This window comes from Zalophus californianus, chromosome 11 (assembly GCF_009762305.2).
Source record: "Zalophus californianus isolate mZalCal1 chromosome 11, mZalCal1.pri.v2, whole genome shotgun sequence".
Lineage (NCBI taxonomy): Eukaryota > Metazoa > Chordata > Mammalia > Carnivora > Otariidae > Zalophus > Zalophus californianus.
The window spans coordinates 56454907-56473461 of NC_045605.1; the positions used below are offsets into that span (position 1 = coordinate 56454907).

General features: G+C 54.3%; 1 protein-coding gene across 1 annotated transcript; it reads right to left on the minus strand.

The window, feature by feature from the left end:
- Nucleotides 1-306: 306 nt before the first annotated feature.
- Nucleotides 307-18267, minus strand: MOGAT2 (monoacylglycerol O-acyltransferase 2). The gene is made up of 6 exons (XM_027580932.2): nt 18128-18267; nt 12580-12758; nt 3947-4151; nt 3418-3592; nt 2603-2802; nt 307-1150 (listed from the first exon to the last, which is right to left on the minus strand). The coding sequence occupies exons 1-6, from the start codon at nt 18216-18218 to the stop codon at nt 996-998; spliced, it is 1005 nt and encodes a 334-aa protein (XP_027436733.2). The 5' UTR covers nt 18219-18267; the 3' UTR covers nt 307-995.
- Between the last annotated feature and the right edge of the window lie 288 nt (nt 18268-18555).

Below are 18555 nucleotides of genomic sequence, written 5' to 3' on the forward strand. Positions count from 1 at the left end.
TCTTGCCCAGCAGAACAGGACCAGGGGTGGTAAGCTTGGGGCCAATGGATCAGGAAGGATGAGCCAACATGGCATTCTCTGGCCCTGTCTCATCCACCTTCTGGAAAGATGAGGTATGGCTGCAGGGCCACAGGGCCAGGCTGGGGGTCCAAAGAGGGGGCCTTGATGAGCCCTCTCTGTTGGGGAATGGGGAAGAAGGCTAAAGTAGAATCCTTTCGTTTGTTGAACTGACATTTTTGGGACCCCCCCCAACCTTTCTGTGCCAAGGTCAGGGGCTGAAATTACAATGGACGAGTAAGACGTGCCTCCAGGAGCTCTTCGCCTCTGTAATGTCAGAGCTGAGACTCAGGGTTCATCTTAGTCAGTTGGGGAAACTGAGGCTCAGAAGGAGGGCAAAAAGGTCTGCCCACTGCCACAGGGGAGTGACAGAGCACAGTTCTCCTTCTCCCCCTTTCGGGCCCCTGTGGCTGCCAGTCTACAGCTCAGAGGACCCAAAAACGCACAAGTGCTTAGCAAGAGCGCAGAGGCTTCAAGGCCACTCCCCCCCCACCCGGCGCAGGGAGGGAAGAGTGGGGACATCCAGGGAGCAGGATGAGGGAGCTTGTAGGAGACGGGGCTGGAGCAGGAGGCTTCTTTTGCGCTGTTACTCAAGGTCAAGGAAGAAAAACCTGGTGACGGTTGCCACTCTGGCTCTTGAGTGACATGACAACAGGGGACCGAAACCTCAGAAATTCCTCTCTTCCAGCCATCTCTCCCATTCCCAGAGGAACAGGCTGAGGAGAGGGAGGCTCGCAGGGGTTTCGCAGCAGGGGTGCAAACCACCCACGCCAGAGCCTGGTGACCGCTCCCACTCGCCACTTGGAGTCCTGGCATGGTTGGATTTGCAGAATTTTGGGAAGGCTGTGAAGATATGTTCAAAAGATGCCTCCAGGAAGACTTCTCAGATCACAGCACCTCCCGCTGGGCTCCCTAAGGCCAACCTTCTGGGGAGGCACTCAGCAGAACTCCAGGTGTTGGTCCACGGGGACATTGTACTTGAGCTTGTGGGCTTCGAAGAGGTTGCACAGCTCCTTAATATAGCGCTGGTGCAGCTTGTCCACCTCCTCTTGTGAGGGGTACGGTGTCTTCTGCACCTCAATGGGCTTCCCCACTACAAGACACAAATGTGGGTGTTGGCCCCAAGCAGGAACCACTGGGTTGCAGGGGCCCTTCCCCATGGGCATTCCTGCAGCAAAGTGTTCTTACTGCCATCCCTTTCAGCCCTATTTTGGGTGATGGGTTCTAAGAAGTTATGGTAACTCCATGATTCTGATATAACAACACCCACGGGCATTGCGATGGAATGGAATGTGCCATGGAATGTGCCAGGCGCTTGCCACGCATTATCTCCTTTAATCCTCGTAACCATCCTATGTGGATAGAAACTCTTATTACACCCCGTTGACAGGTGGGGCAATGAGGCTCAGAGAGGCAAAGTAACTTGTTCAAGGTCACATAGCCAGGAAGTATCTGTTCCAGTTTTTAAATCCTGGGGATATGCTCTTAATTTCCAGACCACGTGGTTCTGGGAGCCCAAGATGCAACAATTAGAAGTGCCTGTAGATCTAGGATGAGGTGGGCCCACAGCCCACGCAGCTCTTCTTCCTCTTTCTCTCTCCACCTGGACTGCAGTGCCTGCTTTGTTCTAGGGAAGCCCTAAATGACCTCCTTCCTCTGGTTCTGCCTGGCTGGGACGGTAGCTCCGCTGCCTTCTCCTCTTGGGATAGCTCTGGTGGCAGCAGCAGTATTAACACATGAAAATATTGCCACAAGACACGGGGAAAGTCATGGTGTAGGGGGTACACCAAGTCTGCACTCAACTAACAAATAAATGGATGGATAAAGATGAACCAACGTCCCTCTACAGGCTTCGTCAGAGGGGTCCAGCTGGGATCCAAGAAGAAAGCAAATGAGGGGTCCCAAGAATTGAAAAAGACGGTGCTGAGTCCATGCACTAAAGCTCATGCCCATTATTTACAGGCAAATCCCTCAGGCTCTAATTCAAGCGTAGCAATTCCTACTCTACACCCAATTCTAATTGACTTGGAATGGCCTTTCCCTGTGTCCACCTTTTCCAATAAGCCTTATTAGAGCCTCTGGGTCAGAATTAAACCCTCCTTCTCTAGCACAATAAGAACTCAAATAGATCCTGATCCAATTCTCAACCTTGTTACTCAAAGGCAGCATGATCTTTTGGAAGTTACTTAACTTCTCGGAGCCTCAGTTTGCCATCAGTGAAATGGGGATAATAGTCCCTATCTTGAAGGTTGTTGGGATAGATCGAGCTGCTGCACGTTAGGGAACCTGCCTGCCACACAGCAGGTACTCTGTAATCAGTAGTGACTACTGTTCTTTGTGCCCCTGTTACAGTTCCCATCCCACAGTGCCTTCTCTTAGGCTTATCTGCTTGATAAGCAGTGTCTGTTTCCTGGTCTAGAATGGTGAGCTCCAGGAGGGCGAGGATGTGTCTCACTCATCTCCGTGTCCCCTTGCAGCCCACAGCCCAGGCCTCTTTCCCATAGGACCCACCCCTCACCCCCGGCCAAGCCAGCTCGCGGCTCACCCACGGTGGTGATGGGCTGGCGGTAGGGTATGAGACCGAAGCTGTACTGGAAGACGCCACGGCCGTGGAAGAGCGGGAGGGAGACGCCCATGATCTTCTGCAGCCGGTTCTGGATCCGGCGCAACCAGGAGCCGGGACAGTTCTCAACCTGGTCGAAGAGCTCATTCTCCCCGAAGGAGAAGATCGGCACCAGGGCTGCCCTGGAGAGAGACAGGAGAGAATACGAGTGGAAGGTCCCACAGAGGGCCCCTAAGCTAGCTTCCTGCAGGGACGGAGCAACCAGGAATTGGAGCAGAGGACAGAGCCCTGGGCCAGCAGTAGGAGGCCTGGGTTGTCTCCCAGCCCTGCCATAGCTTTGCTTTCTGACCTTGGGCAGGTCCTGGCCCCTCTCAGGGCTACATTTTCCCAGTTGTAATAGGACAGATAGGCCAGAATCCTTCAGAGTCCTCCCAGGTATAAAATATCTGTGAGTTTTGTAGAAAAATCTCTCTGGCCCCAGCTAGCTTGTGTTCTTCAAAGATGCTTCGAAGTAGAGCAGCTCTGTGATATGCCCCAAACTCCATCCTCCCAGATCCCATAGATGTCAGATGCAGTGCCAGCTTTGGGCAGACATGTCCCTTCCCACCTAGTGCCATTGATCACCACGCCTCCCTTCTGAAATCTTCTCTGGGTATTTGGGCATGCCATAGTACATTTCTCAATATAATCTTTGCTGTAAATAGACTGAGAATCTCCCCGCCAAAATACAATCTGCACTAGTCTCTGCTGTCTTCCTGCCAATCTCCCCTGGAGCTGAGAGCCCTCTCCCCAGATACCCGTGCATCAGGGCGAGCCTGACGAAGCCCTTGCGGTTCCGTAGCAACAGTGTGGAGGAGCTGGGCCTGGCGTTCAGAGCCTCCTGGGCACCCCCTACAATGATGGCCAGCAGATTACCACCTTCCTTCCTGCTCAGAATGTGAGCAGCGCTCTCCTTGTCCGATGGGACCAGCCCTGGGAAGAGAGGAAGGTGGTCAGGTACGGGAGAAGGGGGCAGGGATTGTGGGGTGGATGAGACCCAAGAGAGAGACCACCAAAAATGGCCCGAGAGGTCCGGGTCCCTACCCCATCCCCTCCAGCTGGGAGTCCCCTGAGGACTGGAACTAAGTCCTCTCCCTTTTCCCCACAGCCTCATTGAGCTCAGTGCCACGCATGCAGCTGTGGGGAGTATTTCTTTGGGTTTAGCCACTTCTCCCATTGCACCTGCACTTGCAAGAAGTATGGAAGTGTTGGCAGCCCTCCCTGAGATGCCTCTTCCCGTGCCTCCAGCCTCATCCTCCTGGACTACCCAGGCGTGTAAAGACTCACCCCCCGACATGATGTAATCCCTGAAGAAAGGGGCCCGGAACCAAAGGCTCAGCATCATCAGATGGGGACGGATTCCGGGGAAGAGCGAAGGGAAGCCCGTGCTCTCTGTGCACAGGTTGACAAAGGCTCCGGCCGCCAGGACCCCGTGGGGGTGGAAGCCCGCAAGGTAGTTCCGGGAGGGGTCCAGCTCAGCAGTCTTGACCAGCTGCAAGGACAATAACCCGGTGAGCCAGAGCGGGACCTGCGTGCCAACCCTGACCGTGCCACCCATCAGTGTGACCTTGGGCAAGTCGTTCCCCCTCTCTGAGCCTCAGCTTCTCAGGCATACTGAGATACAGTGTGTGAATGCATCCAGGGACACCGTCTGATTCACGGCTGGCTTTGGACAAATTGCTTCCCTCTCAGGCTCTTCATCTGTAAAATGGGGACATTTAGCCCTGTCCTGCCTACCTCCCAGGACTGCTGAGAAGCTCGGGTCTGTGGTACCCTGAAATTACCAAGATTACTACAGGACCAAATATCATTTGAAGGCATCAAAGGGACACACGGGGGCACCACCCTGCTGGAAGAGCCCGGGTTTAACAAAACTCAGTCAGTATGAGAAAAATAGGCACTTAAGCCCTGGGAGTGAGCATTAGCAAGATATAGCAGGAGTGGTTGAAAGAACATGCAGTCCAGAAGGCTGGCTCCAGGCCTATTTACCCTTCCATCCCTACGTCAGACCTTCATTGCCCCTCGACCATTTTCTTCCCCCAGCCATGGGCTCTGCTGGCAAGCAACTTGCCAGGGTCTGGGCAGGCCTGCAGCATGGAGCGGGAGGTAGGGATCACCAGTTATTGCAGATGTCCTAGGGGAGGAGAGCTGTTGTCTTTAGCAGCTCCCAGCTGAAGGGGGATGAGGGTGGGGGGGGCAGGAACTGAGCAAACAAATGCTGTTCTCAGCCCACCCGTCACTGGACAGGCTGCTCCATGGTCCAGTCCGCAAAGATTATTGCTGCGGGCAGTGATTGTGTGTGTGTGTGTGTGTGTGTGTGTGTGTGTCTGAATGGGGGCAATCCCTCCCCCACCCTGCCAGGACCGCAGGCCCACCTTTCACACTGCCCTACACTCTGGGAGCCATAGCCATCAGAGTCTGAAGGCCCCTGCGGCCCCTGGGCCATGCCCTGAGCCCCTGGCAGGAGGTCTCCTGATAGAACTGCCCAGTCCCCGCAATCGGCTGCAATCGCCCTCCCAGCCGCGGGGCAGCCCATCCTGGCTCAGCTTTGCCACGGTGAAAGTTCATCCTATCATTGAGCTCAAACTTGCAGTGGGTGGCTCCCTGAGGGTTCTTGCTGCTGCCTTTGGGGCCCAGAGGTCTGGCTGCCTGCCCTCAGAGCAGCCTGGAGGGGCCTGGAGGGACCTGGAGGGCAGCGACGAGGATCTGAGCCCAATCTGCCCCATCCAGGCCAAATGGCCCCAAATTCTCTCGGACTTCACCTGGACTTGGTTTCTGCAACACCCTCCTGCCCAGTATGGCCCCCAGGCATCCACTGACCCTTTGCAGAAACCTACAGGAACCACAGTTGGAGGGACCATCGCCTCCCACACGAGGACAAACCTCTCCTGCTCACGCGGTAGGGACTTCCTAGATGTGAGGACAAAACCGGAGCAGCGAAATCTCTGGTTATCCTCAGTGGGAAAGGTGCTTGCTTGGGAACCCATCTGGCGACATTCCCCTACAAACCCACCTGGCTCCCCGCCCTGACTCACGGGCGCACAAATTCTTTCTCAGGCAGTGGGAAGGCGATTTTGTACAGCTCCGGAAATGCGATTTGGCAATAGCTATGACAACCTAAAAGCGTGACTAACCTTTGAACCCAGCAACTCACTGCTAATTTCTTGTGCTTGTGCAGAATGACATGTGAACGAGATTATTAACCGAAGCATCACGTTTTGGTACTATCAAAACCTCGGCACCCCCTCCAGTGCCCATCAACAGGGCCCGCTGAGACAAATTCTCAAAACAGCCACACAGTGGGGCACGGGGCAGCCCTCAGGAAGTATGAGGAAGAACTCCCTGGCCTGGCGGGGGAAGATGGCCACAGTCGCTGGTCAGGACAAAGCAAAGGGCAAGACATCGTGGGCAGAACATCCCTGACTGTGCTGGGGAAGGGGACACGCACTTGTTCGTATGTGGACACACCAAATGCTAGCTGTCCTAGTTACCTCTGGGGCAGGGATTTTCACCCACATACTCTCTCGTCCCTTTGGAATTTTGAACAAGAATGTATTACGTACTATCCTTAATAAAGAAGCCTTTGCATACAGAGAAATATCCGGCTGAATGTGAGGGCCTGTGTCTGGGCACGTGTGCCAGTATTTGTCCGTGCATTTACATGTGCGGTGTCCAAGTATGTGCGCTGATGGGGTCATCACTGTCCGCACGTCCCTAGACATGGTCTCTGCTGCGATCCTTCTGTGCGCCCCTCTTCTCTCTGTCCCCTGTGCCCAAGGGATAGCACTGCCTCCCCGTGAAGGCCGTGAGACGAGAGGCCACCCGTCTGCTGCACCTACTGACCCAAGCACAGGCGTGGAACAGAGGAGACGCTCTGGAAAAACTGTGGGATGAGGGAAGGAAAGAATGAACCCACGAATGGATGAGGCTGAGGCGGCCTGCCTTGGAAGGAAGGCCCCCTGTTCCCGATCCTGTCCCAGCCTGTCACCTGGGTTTCAAAAGCAGGGGAAAGAACTCTGAGCTGCAAGTCAGGAGACCTGGGTTCTGCCACCAGCTCATCACATGACCTGTGCCAGGCCCCTGCGATCTCTGGGCCTCCGTTTCTGTCTGCCCCGCAGGACAATGATAATGCCTCCCTGTCAGGGTGGTTCAGATGAGGTACATGGCGGGGGGGGGTGGTTGTAAAGCGCTGTGTTCTCTGCCTTGCTCCCCTCAGGACTCCTAGGGGAGAGAGTGGGACTAAGCGAAGATAGATGGTGGACGGGGAAGGCCCTCTCTGCATGCACATCGTGGTAGGCCACGTCACGTACCAGGCAGTAGCGGCTGGGGAGTGGAACGGCCAGCTTGCTAGGCTCTGGGGGGACACCTTGCTATTTCTTTATATATATATATAATTCATGCACCATCAAATTTACCCTTTTAAAGCACACAATTCTGTGGTTTTAGTGTACCTCAAAGGTGAACAACCATCACTACTATTTCATTCCAGAGCATTTTCAACACCCCAAAGGGAAACCCCATGCCCATTAGCAGTCACTCGACTGTCCCCCCAGCCCCCGGCAACCTTGGCTTCCTGTCTCTATGGACTTGCCCACTCTGGGCATTTCGTGTGAATGGCATCCCACAGCATGGGGCCTTGTGTGTCTGGCTTCTTTTGCTTTGGCAGAATATTTTCCAGGTCCCTCCACGCTGAAGCATAGATCAGCACTTCATTCCTGTTTATGACTGAATACCATTCCACTGTGTGGATACACCATACTTTTTGTTCATTTATCACTCAACGGACATTGACGTTATTTCCACCCTTTGGCCATTACAAATAATGTGGCCACCAACACTTGCACATCAGCCTTTGTGTGAACATGTTTGCAATTCTCCCAGGAGTGTCACTACTTTGAATCCCAAGACCCTCGCCTATAGGACCGCAGCCCTGCAGGAGGAGAGAGGCATTTCCGGGAGAGGGCTTCTGGACCACGGGTGAGAGGGAGGACAGTGAGGGCTGTGTCTCTGCCCTGTCTGCCCAGACCCATATCTCAATGAATGCCCTTTGGCAGTGATGGCCACTGCCCTGATGGCTCCTTTATGGCTCACAAAGCACCCACACCCCTAGCCTGTGTAACCGTGGCCCTCGGGAGGTGGGCTGCAGTGTGAGAGCCCCCATTTGACAGTTGAGCAAACTGAGGTGCAGAGGGCTAAGTGACCTGCCCAAAGCCACACAGATGACCCGAGCTCAGTTCTGCTGTCTCCTGCCAAAAACAGAGAGCAGAGAGCCTTTGTTCCAGAACCAGAGAGGTATCTCGACACTCAGGACTATCTCAGGGGCCATTTCCTTTCTAGTCAAACTTGGAATGTCCAGGGCTCTCAGGAGAAGGTGCTTCCTGCCCATCAGCAACCTGTCCCTCCCTATTCTAAGGCCTGGCCCTGGAGAACCTGTTCATGACCTATTTATGTACCTCAATTACTTGGTAGTTTAAAAATGCAGGGCAAGCAAGGTCTGATTCAGTAGTCTGGCTCTGGCCTTGGGCATCTGATTTGTGGCAGATGTCCGAGAGGATTCTGATGTATATCAAAGTTTGAGAATCACCCCTTTAAACCAAAGGAATCCCTTCCAGCTTTAAGCCTTTGGCTGGGGGGTGGGGCGGGGGGGGCAGGACTCGGATCCTTCCCTGTCTCCTCCCATCATGGCCAGATGGAAGGAAAGGCTTGGATATTTTCCCTGGCCCTGGTGGTCTCGGTATGCTATCAAGAAGGGCTTCAGACCCCCTCGCCCCTGCCTCTCACCTGGTTCTTGGCTCTGTCTCTCCCCCTTGCACTCATGCACTCACAGAACAGACACCCACTGACATCAGCGGCTATATTCTCTCAATTCTAAGATGCACCTTTTCTTTGCATCTTAACATTATGCTCTCAAGATGCATTTGACGATTCCTTTGGAGGGATTGTTTCTTAGTGGTACATAAAATACTGGTATGTTTTGCCATTAAGGATATCTTAGAGGGGCGCCTGGGTGGCTCAGTCCCCCAACTCTTGGTATCAGCTCAGGTCTTGACCTCACAGTCATGAGTTCAAGCGCTGTGTTGGGCTTGGGCGTGGAGACTACTTTAAAAAAAAAAAAAGGGATGTCTTAGAGTTGAAGAAATACAGGATGTGCTGAGCACGGAGAGCTGGAAAGAATGCCCCAGGTGGTGCACATTCCCAGCACCTCCTGTGCCCAGGGACCTCAGTACACCGACTTGCTCCATCTTCTGTTCATTCTGCAAGGGAAGTACCGGTGGCAATGTCCCCATTTTACAGATGAGGAAACTGAGACACAAGGTTAATTAACGGGTTCGAGGTCACATAGCTAGTAAAGTGGCAGAGGCAAGACTTTAATACAGGCGGCCCGGCTCCTATAGGCTCTGCTGCTTTGTAGGAATCCCCAGGTGAAAAGTGGTGGGGGTTAACGGGGCAAAGGGGTGTACTTCCAAGAAGGGTACCAGCCCAGGAGTACTTGGAGAATTTGGATGGCAAAGGGGGCAAGTGAGGCATAAACAGGGGTCCAGAGTCCAGGCACCTGCAGGCTGGACAAAAGAATTAGATTTGATTTTAGGTGTCACGGGAGTCACTGCTGTTTTACCATTTTAGGAGTATTCTGGCTGCTGTGTGCAGGATGGACTGCAGGGGGCGTCGGCGGAAGCAGAGCCCAGATAAAGAGCCAACTGGTCAGGATTTAGGTAGTGAGTGGGGGAGGTGTTTTGGAGAGACCCCAGGCTCCAGAGCAGTTCTCAACCAGGGCCAGTTCCTCACCCCACCAGGGGACATGTGGTCACGTCTGCAGACGTTTTTGGTTGTCACTCCTCGTAGAGGGGAGTGCTACTAGTGGGCAGAGTCCAGGGATGAAGGCACCCCCTGCCCCACACACACCCATCCTTCAGCCCCAAATGTCCATGTGTCGATGTGCAGAAAGCCTCCTGAGAGCTGCTGGCCGAGGAGGGACAGCAAAGACAGGAAGTGAACAGGAAGGAAGCCCCCTCCCTGCAGGGCAGCCATAGGGCTGAGGGAGGGGTGTCAGGACGGGCACAGCTCGGTGTGAAGGAAGACCCTCCCCCAGGCAGAGTCCTCCCATGGTGAAAGGAGTCATCACAGGGGGAAGTATCACTCCTGGGTCCAAGTGTAAGCTGGAGATCTGTCCGGGGCAGGCAGCTGGCTACCCACCTACCTCTGACTCCAGTTAAGAGCCCCCAGTATGCTGGCGTGGGGGTGGGGGTGGGGAGGGAGGGCCTGAAGTCCCTAGTGACGTCCGCAGGGCTGAGGAGGCACTGAGGCAGGGCCCAGGTGTGGGTGGGGAGGTGTCCTGCGCCGCCCTGGGCCTGCAGCATTTCCTGACACCAGGTCACAGCCCGGCTGCAGCACTCCATCCCTTGTCAGGCCTTGGCCTGTGTAGACAGTGTTTACTCCGGGATGATGAAATCTTCACAGGGGAAACCCAGCTCTGGGGCCAGTCTTCAGCACGAGGTGGGGTCAGTGCCTCCTATGTGAAACATCGCCCATCGCCAGATTCTTCATCATTAGCTCTTTAGGAAGCCTGCAGCGTGAGTTTAGAAAGCTGCAAGGCCCAGAAAGTTTCCTAATTTTGCTTGGAATTCCATCCGTAGATGCTAGTCCATAAAATCACACTAAGAACTGATAGGAGCTCAGAAATCTACACGCACTTGACAGGGGAGTGCAGAGGCCTGTGAATGTGCATGGGAGCGTCACCTACCTTCCGCCCCTCCCAAGATCCCAGCAGGGCCTGGGCTGTACAGGTGTGTAAAGGGTTCTAGAGGGGAGGGGGGTGGGGGGATGGGTTAGCCTGGTGATGGGTATTAAAGAGGGCACATACTGCATGGAGCCCTGGGTGTTATACGCAAACAATGAATCATGGAACACTACATCAAAAACTAATGATGTAATGTATGGTGACTAACATAACATAATAAAATAAAATTTAAAAAAAAAAAAAGAGTGGGAGGGGAGGGGAAGGGAATCTGCCGGCCACAGCCCCAGCCCTGCAGGCTCCCAGCCTAGGCCAGGCAAAGTCCAAGTGCATGCCGTCTCGCCCTCTGCTGGCCACATGGTGGTACTGCCCACCCTCCGCAAGGTCGTGATGCAACTGGCCTACAGTGGGCATCCATCCTGAAACACTACACACAGAATTGCGGCAGATCAGGGCAGTGTCCCACCGGGGTCAATAGTGCCAAGGTTGAGAAACCCTCCTCGAGGGCTGGCTGGCTAGGGAAGGATCAGGAAAGGCAGTGGATAAGATAGGCACAGACCCTGCTTGTCTTTGCTGACAAGATCCTGGAAGAAGCAAATATGGGGAGAAGACCTCCCCCAACCTGGACTCCCAGGTTAGCTCAGTGCTGCTCATTCGCTCTGCCCTTCAACACCTATCACCCCTTGTGAGCGTGGAATTCTCTGCCAGTCAACTTCCTGCCCTCTGCCCAGTCCCTGCCCTGATGCCCTACTGCCCTGCCCTGCCCTGCCCCGTCCCACCCTTGCCCTTTGCCCAGGAGGCCCTGCTCACTGTGGTGCTCGGGGCTTCGAACCCCAGTTCTTGCCCCACTTTTGCTAGTCCTCGCCGGGCCCCAGGACTCTCAGAAGGGAGCAAAGAAGGAGCCCTGAGTCCGCTGCTGAGTGCCCACGAGTCAGTGGGCTGTTTAACCTCTGTGAGCCTGTGTCCTCCACTCCCTCCCCCTTCACCAGCTGGGGACCTAACGCCAAGGGGGGGCGGGAAGAGGCGGAGCACCAGGACCGGGCAGGAGAAGCCCGGCAGGTGTGAAGGTCAGAGCCGTCCCCCGACCACAGCCACGTGCGTGCCTCTCCACGCTCCCCACTGACTCGGTCACATAATACTAGCACCGAATGTCCTGCCAGCCAGTAGGACGTTCCTGCCAGCTCAGCGAATCTGCCCAACTCAGTGACGTGTGTTGTGTCATCTCCACGTTACAGATGAGGACACTGAGGCTGACAGAGGCTATGAAACTCTCCCAGGGTCACCATGGGCTGTGGCGGCGCTGATATTAGAACCTAGTCCGTCCTGCTCCAGAGGTCACAGTTTCTGCCTTTCTTCTCCCCCGTTTCCAGGGTCCGGTCAGCTGCCCCCGCCTGGCACCTCTCCGTGTTCCCCACTGCCTTCCCACCGTGGCCCATCCAGCCAATAAGCCAGCCCTGCCCGGCCGCTCAAGTCCCAGGGTTCAGTCTGTCTGGGATTTGGTAAAGGAGCCAACAGGAGGGTCTGTTCACTCAAATCCGAGGGTCCGCTTTACTCAGGACTGACATTTGAGTCCAGGGTCAAGTATCCACGATGGCATGAGATGCCCTGAGTCAGAGTGAGAGATTCAAACGTGCTCAGAGGTGGAGGGATCAGTCTGCTTCCTGGATACATGGGGAAACTGAGGCTTCGAATGGGGCAAGGTTTTGCTCAAGGACACCCAGCAATCTGGAGTTGGGGGTGGGTTAGAACTGAGAACCAGTTCAGGGCTCTCTCCCCTGCTCCTTCCCCCCTGGTTAATGCACACACTTTAAGAGCAGGAGAACTTGTCCTGTGGAGTTGGTCACACCTTTGTCCCTCTCAAGAGTGTCATTCTCCCCATCTGATGAAGTGTGGGGCTTGATGGGTCTCTTAGGACCTTGAGTTTATTATATTCACCCCCTACCTGGCTGCTGAGGGGTTTACACCTGTAAGATACATATGTGTGCCACACTATATGCCCACAGAGACCTTCAAACCCTGACATTTCCCAACCCTGGGAAACCACAGCCAGAGAGAAGCTGGACTCCTCCCCAGACCATATAGTGGTGTAAGCCCTGGCCCCTCCCTCCCAGCATTCTGCTCCCTGCACCCTGGGCCGTGCTCCCGCCATGGAGATGGACGCATCCCAGCCAGCCCCAGTACTCACCGAGACAGGGAAATAGTCCCTCATGTACTTCCACAAGAAGCAGCGCTTTAGGGCTTGGATGGGCCTGCCCCCCTGCCGTGGCTTGTCTAGGTCCAGGTACCACCAGATCGCATACAGGACACTGACCAACCAGAATCTTGTGAACAGGAGGCCTATGAAGACCACAGTGCAGATCTGGGCTGTGGAGGGAAGCAGGAACCATCAGAGGTCTGAGAGGAAGGAGGTGAGATGGTGGACACCGAGTCTCCCATATGCCCAGCACTAGCAGCATGGTCCCGTCCAGCCCGTGGCCCTGGGAGGGAGAGCTCAGCTTCCCACGCCTTCAAGGAGGGAGGGCACCTGCCAGCCCGCCAATGTCTCGCTGGGAGCACAGATTCGAACCTAGGTAGGCCCAACTTCAAAACTCATTGTTCCCACTGTCCTGGCTCCCTTGTTCATGCTGGTCTTCCCCCGCACTACCTCCCTCTCCCCAGTCAAGTAGTCTGCATTCACCAGGTGCTCCAAAAATGCCTGCTGGACAACCGACTGGATTCCTGTTTTCTAGTTTCCATCTTTTGGGACCTCAGAGAAACCGGAAACACTCTTTCTGCCCACTCTCTGCCCCATCTTTCCACAGATACACTTGGCCAGATCTGCCTCTCTTCAAAGGCCTTCCCCGGCTTTCCCGTAACTTCGGGAGGAGCCGGCCTTCCCCGCCTCCTCGCCCACCTGCACCCCCAGCGCTCTGGCCACACTAAACTGCTGTGTTCTTACAGCTCACTGAGCTCCTTCAGTCCCTTAGCTTTGGCTCGTGCTGATTCCTCCTTCCCGCAGTGCCCTGTCCCGGTGAAGGAGGGAGGGAGAAAGAGGCCAACCCCTGGCTGGCCCGTGGCTCAGGGCTGTAGCAGGGCTAGGACTAGGCCCCGTGAGGAACTCCCTCTCTGACCCGCAGCTCTGAACCCCTTGCCATAGGCTAATCCCAGCTTCATCTCAGGGTCAGCTGGTCCGTGGGCCATCGCTAATCTGATGCTGATGGAAAGAATATCCCCAGAGAATATGGCTCCTTCCCCATCCCATTTCCTCTACTCAACACCAGGCACTCATCCTCTTAAAGAAGGTCAACTTCCAGTTGTATATTCTATTTGAAAGTAGGGGAGATTGGGCCTGCCATTCCTGGCACCTGGAGGAGGGGCCTTTTGACCCAGTCTGAACAGTGGTAGAATTCATAAGCCGGACGATGTAGGCTGGGGCTCACGGATGTTCACTTTACACAGAGCATCTCTCACGGGCCAGGTGCAGGTGGGCAGCCGTGAACAACAGACACGAAGTCCTGCCCTCGGAAAGTGATGTTCCAGGGTCACAATCAGGGTGCTTTGTTTTTTAAATTGTTACTGTGATGAAAGACGCGTAACATAAAATATATCACCTTAACCGTCTTTAAGCATAGAGTTCAGCGGCAGTAAGTCCATTTCCATTGTCGTGTAGCCATCACTACCACCGTCTCCGGGCCCGCCAATCTCTGAAACTGAATCTCTCAAACTGAATCTTTGACTCCCCGGGCCCCTCCCCCAGCCCCTGCCGGCCGCCATTGGCTTTTCTATCTCTACAAATGTGACTATTCTAGGAACCTCATGTATAAGAAGAGTCATGAAGTATTGATCTTTTGGTGACTGGTTTGTGCCACTTAGTATGATGCCCTGATGGTCTACTCATGCCATCCATGCTGTAGCGTGTGTCAGAATTTCCTTCCCTTTTGAGGCTAACTACTATTCTTTCTCATGTACCGACCGCATGTTGTCTATCCGTTCATCTGTTGATGCACCAGCGGCCACTTGGTCCATCCTTTGCACTTTAAATTTTCAAATACGATTGAATTAGTCACTAATAATGTAAAATGGGGAGGCTTCACAATACAAACCCCGACATCTGATTTCTCTTGAAAAACTAGAAGACATGGTAGCCCCGAGTCACGAGTCACTGCTCTCCCAGGCAGACCTTCCCTCCAGCATTTCCTCCCATTCCCAGACCTGATGGCCAGTCTTGAGCAACCTGTGCTTTATGCTCAGAGGCCTTGCAGTTTCCTGAGCATGGTGGAAAGGACCATTCGCCGCTGGGGGGTTGGTTAACTTTTTGTTTGTCTTAAAGATTTTTTCATAAAGATTTTGCAAGAGAAAGCCACAGAAGGGCGGGACCAAAATGCCACCGTTTGTATGAAAAATAACCCTGGGGCACCTGGGTGGCTCAGTTGGTTGAGCGACTGCCTCCGGCTCAGGTCATGATCCTGGAGTCCCGGGATCGAGTCCCGTATCGGGCTCCCTGCTCAGCGGGGGGGTGTGCTTCTCCCTCTGACCCTCTTCCCTCTCATGCTCTCTGTCTCTCATTCTCTCTCTCTCAAATAAATAAATAAAATCTTTAAAAAAAATTAAAAAAAACAAACAAACCCTGGCACGTACATATACAGCGGCACACGCAGAGAGGAGAAAAGGAGCCCACGGCTCTGGAAGAAGGAGACAGGATGTGGGGGACAAGAATGGCAGGGAGCTTGAGTAAGTTTAATTTATTCCTTTTTCCATATTAAAAATGTTTAGTGTGGGGGAAAAAATTAAAGACCCCCGGCTAGGCCTCTCTCCCCTTGGGCAAAATCAGAAGTCTGTGTGAGTGGTTCCCACCTTAAGAAAACCAGCTCCAGAGAATAGACACAAATGGTTGATCGTGGCTACCTGGAGGGTAGGATTCGGGGAAGTCTTGCTTTTAGGACATTCATCACGTTTGAATGTTTTACCATGGCACGTATTAGTTCTACAGTCAGAAAAAGAGATTGGGATAAAACACACAGGGCATTTGCACTTGACCAGACAGAAAGGCCTTCCCCATACCTATCATCCTTCACCCTTAGCTTACCCTTCAACTCCTCCCAGCAGGCAAAACTGAAGGCTATGGAATCACTTAGAAAGGGAAACACTTTCTCTCACTTAATCCTCACAACTCTGAGAGGAGGGGAAATATTTTAAACCCCACTTTACAAAGGTCCAGAGAGGGTATGCTAATTGGCTAAGGTCACACAGCAAGCTGGTAGGATGGGACCTAAGATTCAAATCTACCGTTTTGGCTGCATCTTGCTCCCATTTATTTATTCACTCAACAAACATTCATGGACTCCCATTCTTGTAGGAGCAGGAGATGCAGTTGAGGACAAGACAAACTATTTGAATGGCGCTCACCTTCCAGGGTGAGTTATAGAGGAGAGGAAATAGTAAATAAATTACCCACTTGGGAAGTATTTGGCTGTTGGCCCTGAGTCCTTAGTGACGGGTCCTAGGTGACCTCTCCAGTCACTTCTCTGGCCTCTACCACTCCCTGCAATGCCTCTTCTGACTCCAGTATGAACGAGCTGTTCAGGAAATGCACGTAGTATTTGCTCTTCCACTGGAAGCCCTCACTCTCTGACCAGCCTTTCAATCCTGCCCCGTGGCCCCCATCTCCTAAACAGCTCCTGAATGGGGCCACTTCTCCCCACCCACTGCCAGCCTCCCTAGACCAGGGTTGGCAATCTTTTTCCTTAAAGGGCCAGATGTCAATATTTTAGACTTCGCGGCTCAAGAGGCAACTTGGATGATATTACATAGGTCCCTAACCATTTAAAATACAACCCCTTGAAAATGTGAAAATCCTTCTTAGCTCTTAAACTGTACAAATACAGAAACATTCAGTGGGCTGGATTCAGCCCATGTGCCATAGTGTGGTGCCCCCTGATGTAGATTGTACGGCTCCCTGCCAACAGCCCATTCCCCTCCCCCCCCCCCCCCCCCCCCCCCCCCCCCCCCCCGCCCCATGCCAAACACAGTAGATACCTCCACTGCAGCCACAGGGAACTTCCGCATACAGATTGGACCTTGTCACTCCCCTACCTAAAGCCCTCCTGAGGCTCCCCTTTGTCCCCAGGATAAGGGATACTATAAAAACCTCCTACTCCAGGCCCCAGGGGGCCCAGATCCCTTTTCCCAGCTGCCCTTCTTCTAGTCGTCCAGGCCCAGGGCTACCTGACCTCTCTGGGCTGCGCTTGATATTCCCAGGCTCCTCTGCCCCGGGCCTACTGAGGCAGGGTGGGGTGCAGCGGCAAGGCCAGTCAAACACACTCAGCTTGCAAAGCTCACACAAGGCATGCTGCACCTGACGAACCTTATCCCCTGTGATCCCGAGGCCACAGCCTTCCTCTAAGGCCCCGGGCGACCTTTGTCCAGGAGCCAGCGGACTTGCAGCCTGCCCAGGGCTAGGCCTCCTTCCCCAGGCTGTCTCCATCCGCCCATTAGCCCCTTAGCCCCACCTCCTCCCACACTGTCCATCCTCTCTCCTCTCTGCCCCTCCTTCCCTTTCTTCCTTTGGCTGTAGAAGGGGCCCAAGACTCTGGACCTACAACCTTGGGCAGTTAAGGCACTTAGTGTTTCTGCCCATCTGTGTAATGGGGATAACCAGGGATATTTAGAATGTTTAACAACCCCTGGGACAGAGACACAGATGAATCATAAGGGATTCATAAAGGTGCTGGAGGCCTGCTTTGCTGGGGGTGAATCCTTCAGCTGCAGAACTGGGAGGTGGTTCTGAGGGAGCACATGAGGGGTGTGTGTGTGTGTGTGTGTGTGTGTGTGTGTGTGTGTGTGTGTGTGTATGGGGGGGTGCTGTTGACCAACTGGTACAGAGCATACCCATGGTGTAACACCAGGATAGTGGCATCTGTGCACAGGCCGAACGCCAGTCCCGGGGGAAGCAGAGGCTACCCTCTCTGGTGCTGGCAGAGGAGGTGAAGAATCCCACACACCCCCAGCCATTCCCTTCCCCTGCTCGGCCCCGGGCCCTCCTCCAAAGGGTTCCCTTCAGCAGAGTGGAGTTTGGGCAAGGGCAGTCTCCCTGGTCACCATCAACGTGCTCCTGGCGGGGGTGGGGTGGGGAGGGGGAGCTAAGCATACTTCCCATGGGCCCCCAGCCCAGGGGTCTGGCCTAATCTGGGCCAGGCAAAGCAAGCACATTCTCCACTTCATCCCGCGGAAGCTCTGTGCAAGCTCAGCAGTGATAGTCCCACTCCACAGCTGATGAATTAGAGACCTGCAGAGGTCTCGCTCCAATCCCCTGGCAGTCTGTGCTTTCTCTTGCACTCCTATTCTTTCCCTGTTCCCTTCTCTTTCCCTACCCACCAGTCTGTGTCCTCCTCTTTGAAAGGAAGGAAGGAAATCCATTCCCTCTGAGAAGCCCTACAGGGCCTGGAACTTTCCCACAATCACTCAGATCCTTCCCCACACCACCACCAGGTAGCCTGAGGCAGGGTCTCTGTCCTAGTACTAAGGTGGAAAGCTCAGTAACCTGTCCAAAGCCACAGGCAGCGGCTTCTACCACACCCTGTCCCCATGCCCTTCCATACCCTCCAGAGGACTCCGGGCACCGGACTCTATGGGCAGGGACTCTGAGTGCAGCAAAGCCCCCTTTAGGACAAATGTCTTTCCACCATCAAAACACTGTGTGCACCTGGAGTGGCAGGTGCCCATGGTCTCCCAACCCCCAGCCCAGCTCGCCTTACCCAGGACCAAGAAGGAGAAGACCCACTGCAGGACCATGAAGGTCTGTAGCCTGCGCTCCCATGGCAGGAACAGCGGTGCAAACTTCACCATGCTGGCTCCTGTGATGGCTCCAGAGGCTTCTCTGTGCGCTGCTGCGGTCTGAGACACCAACTGATTTTTGTTGCTATTGGAGGTTGCATAAGCGTTTGTAGGGGATGGGGGGAGGAGCGTGCCCCACCCAGCCCCACCCAGCCTCAAGGCCTCTGCCCCTACAGTGGCAGGGACACGGGAAAACCTTTGAATCCACCTGCCCTGGGCCTAGGAGGAAGGAGGAACGAAAGGAAGCGTATAAGCCTTATCCAAGGCAGTTGCCTCCTCAGGCAATGCCTTATCTGCAATGACCTTTCTCTGCTAGAATCTTGCCTTTCACTTTGAAGGTGAAGCCCCA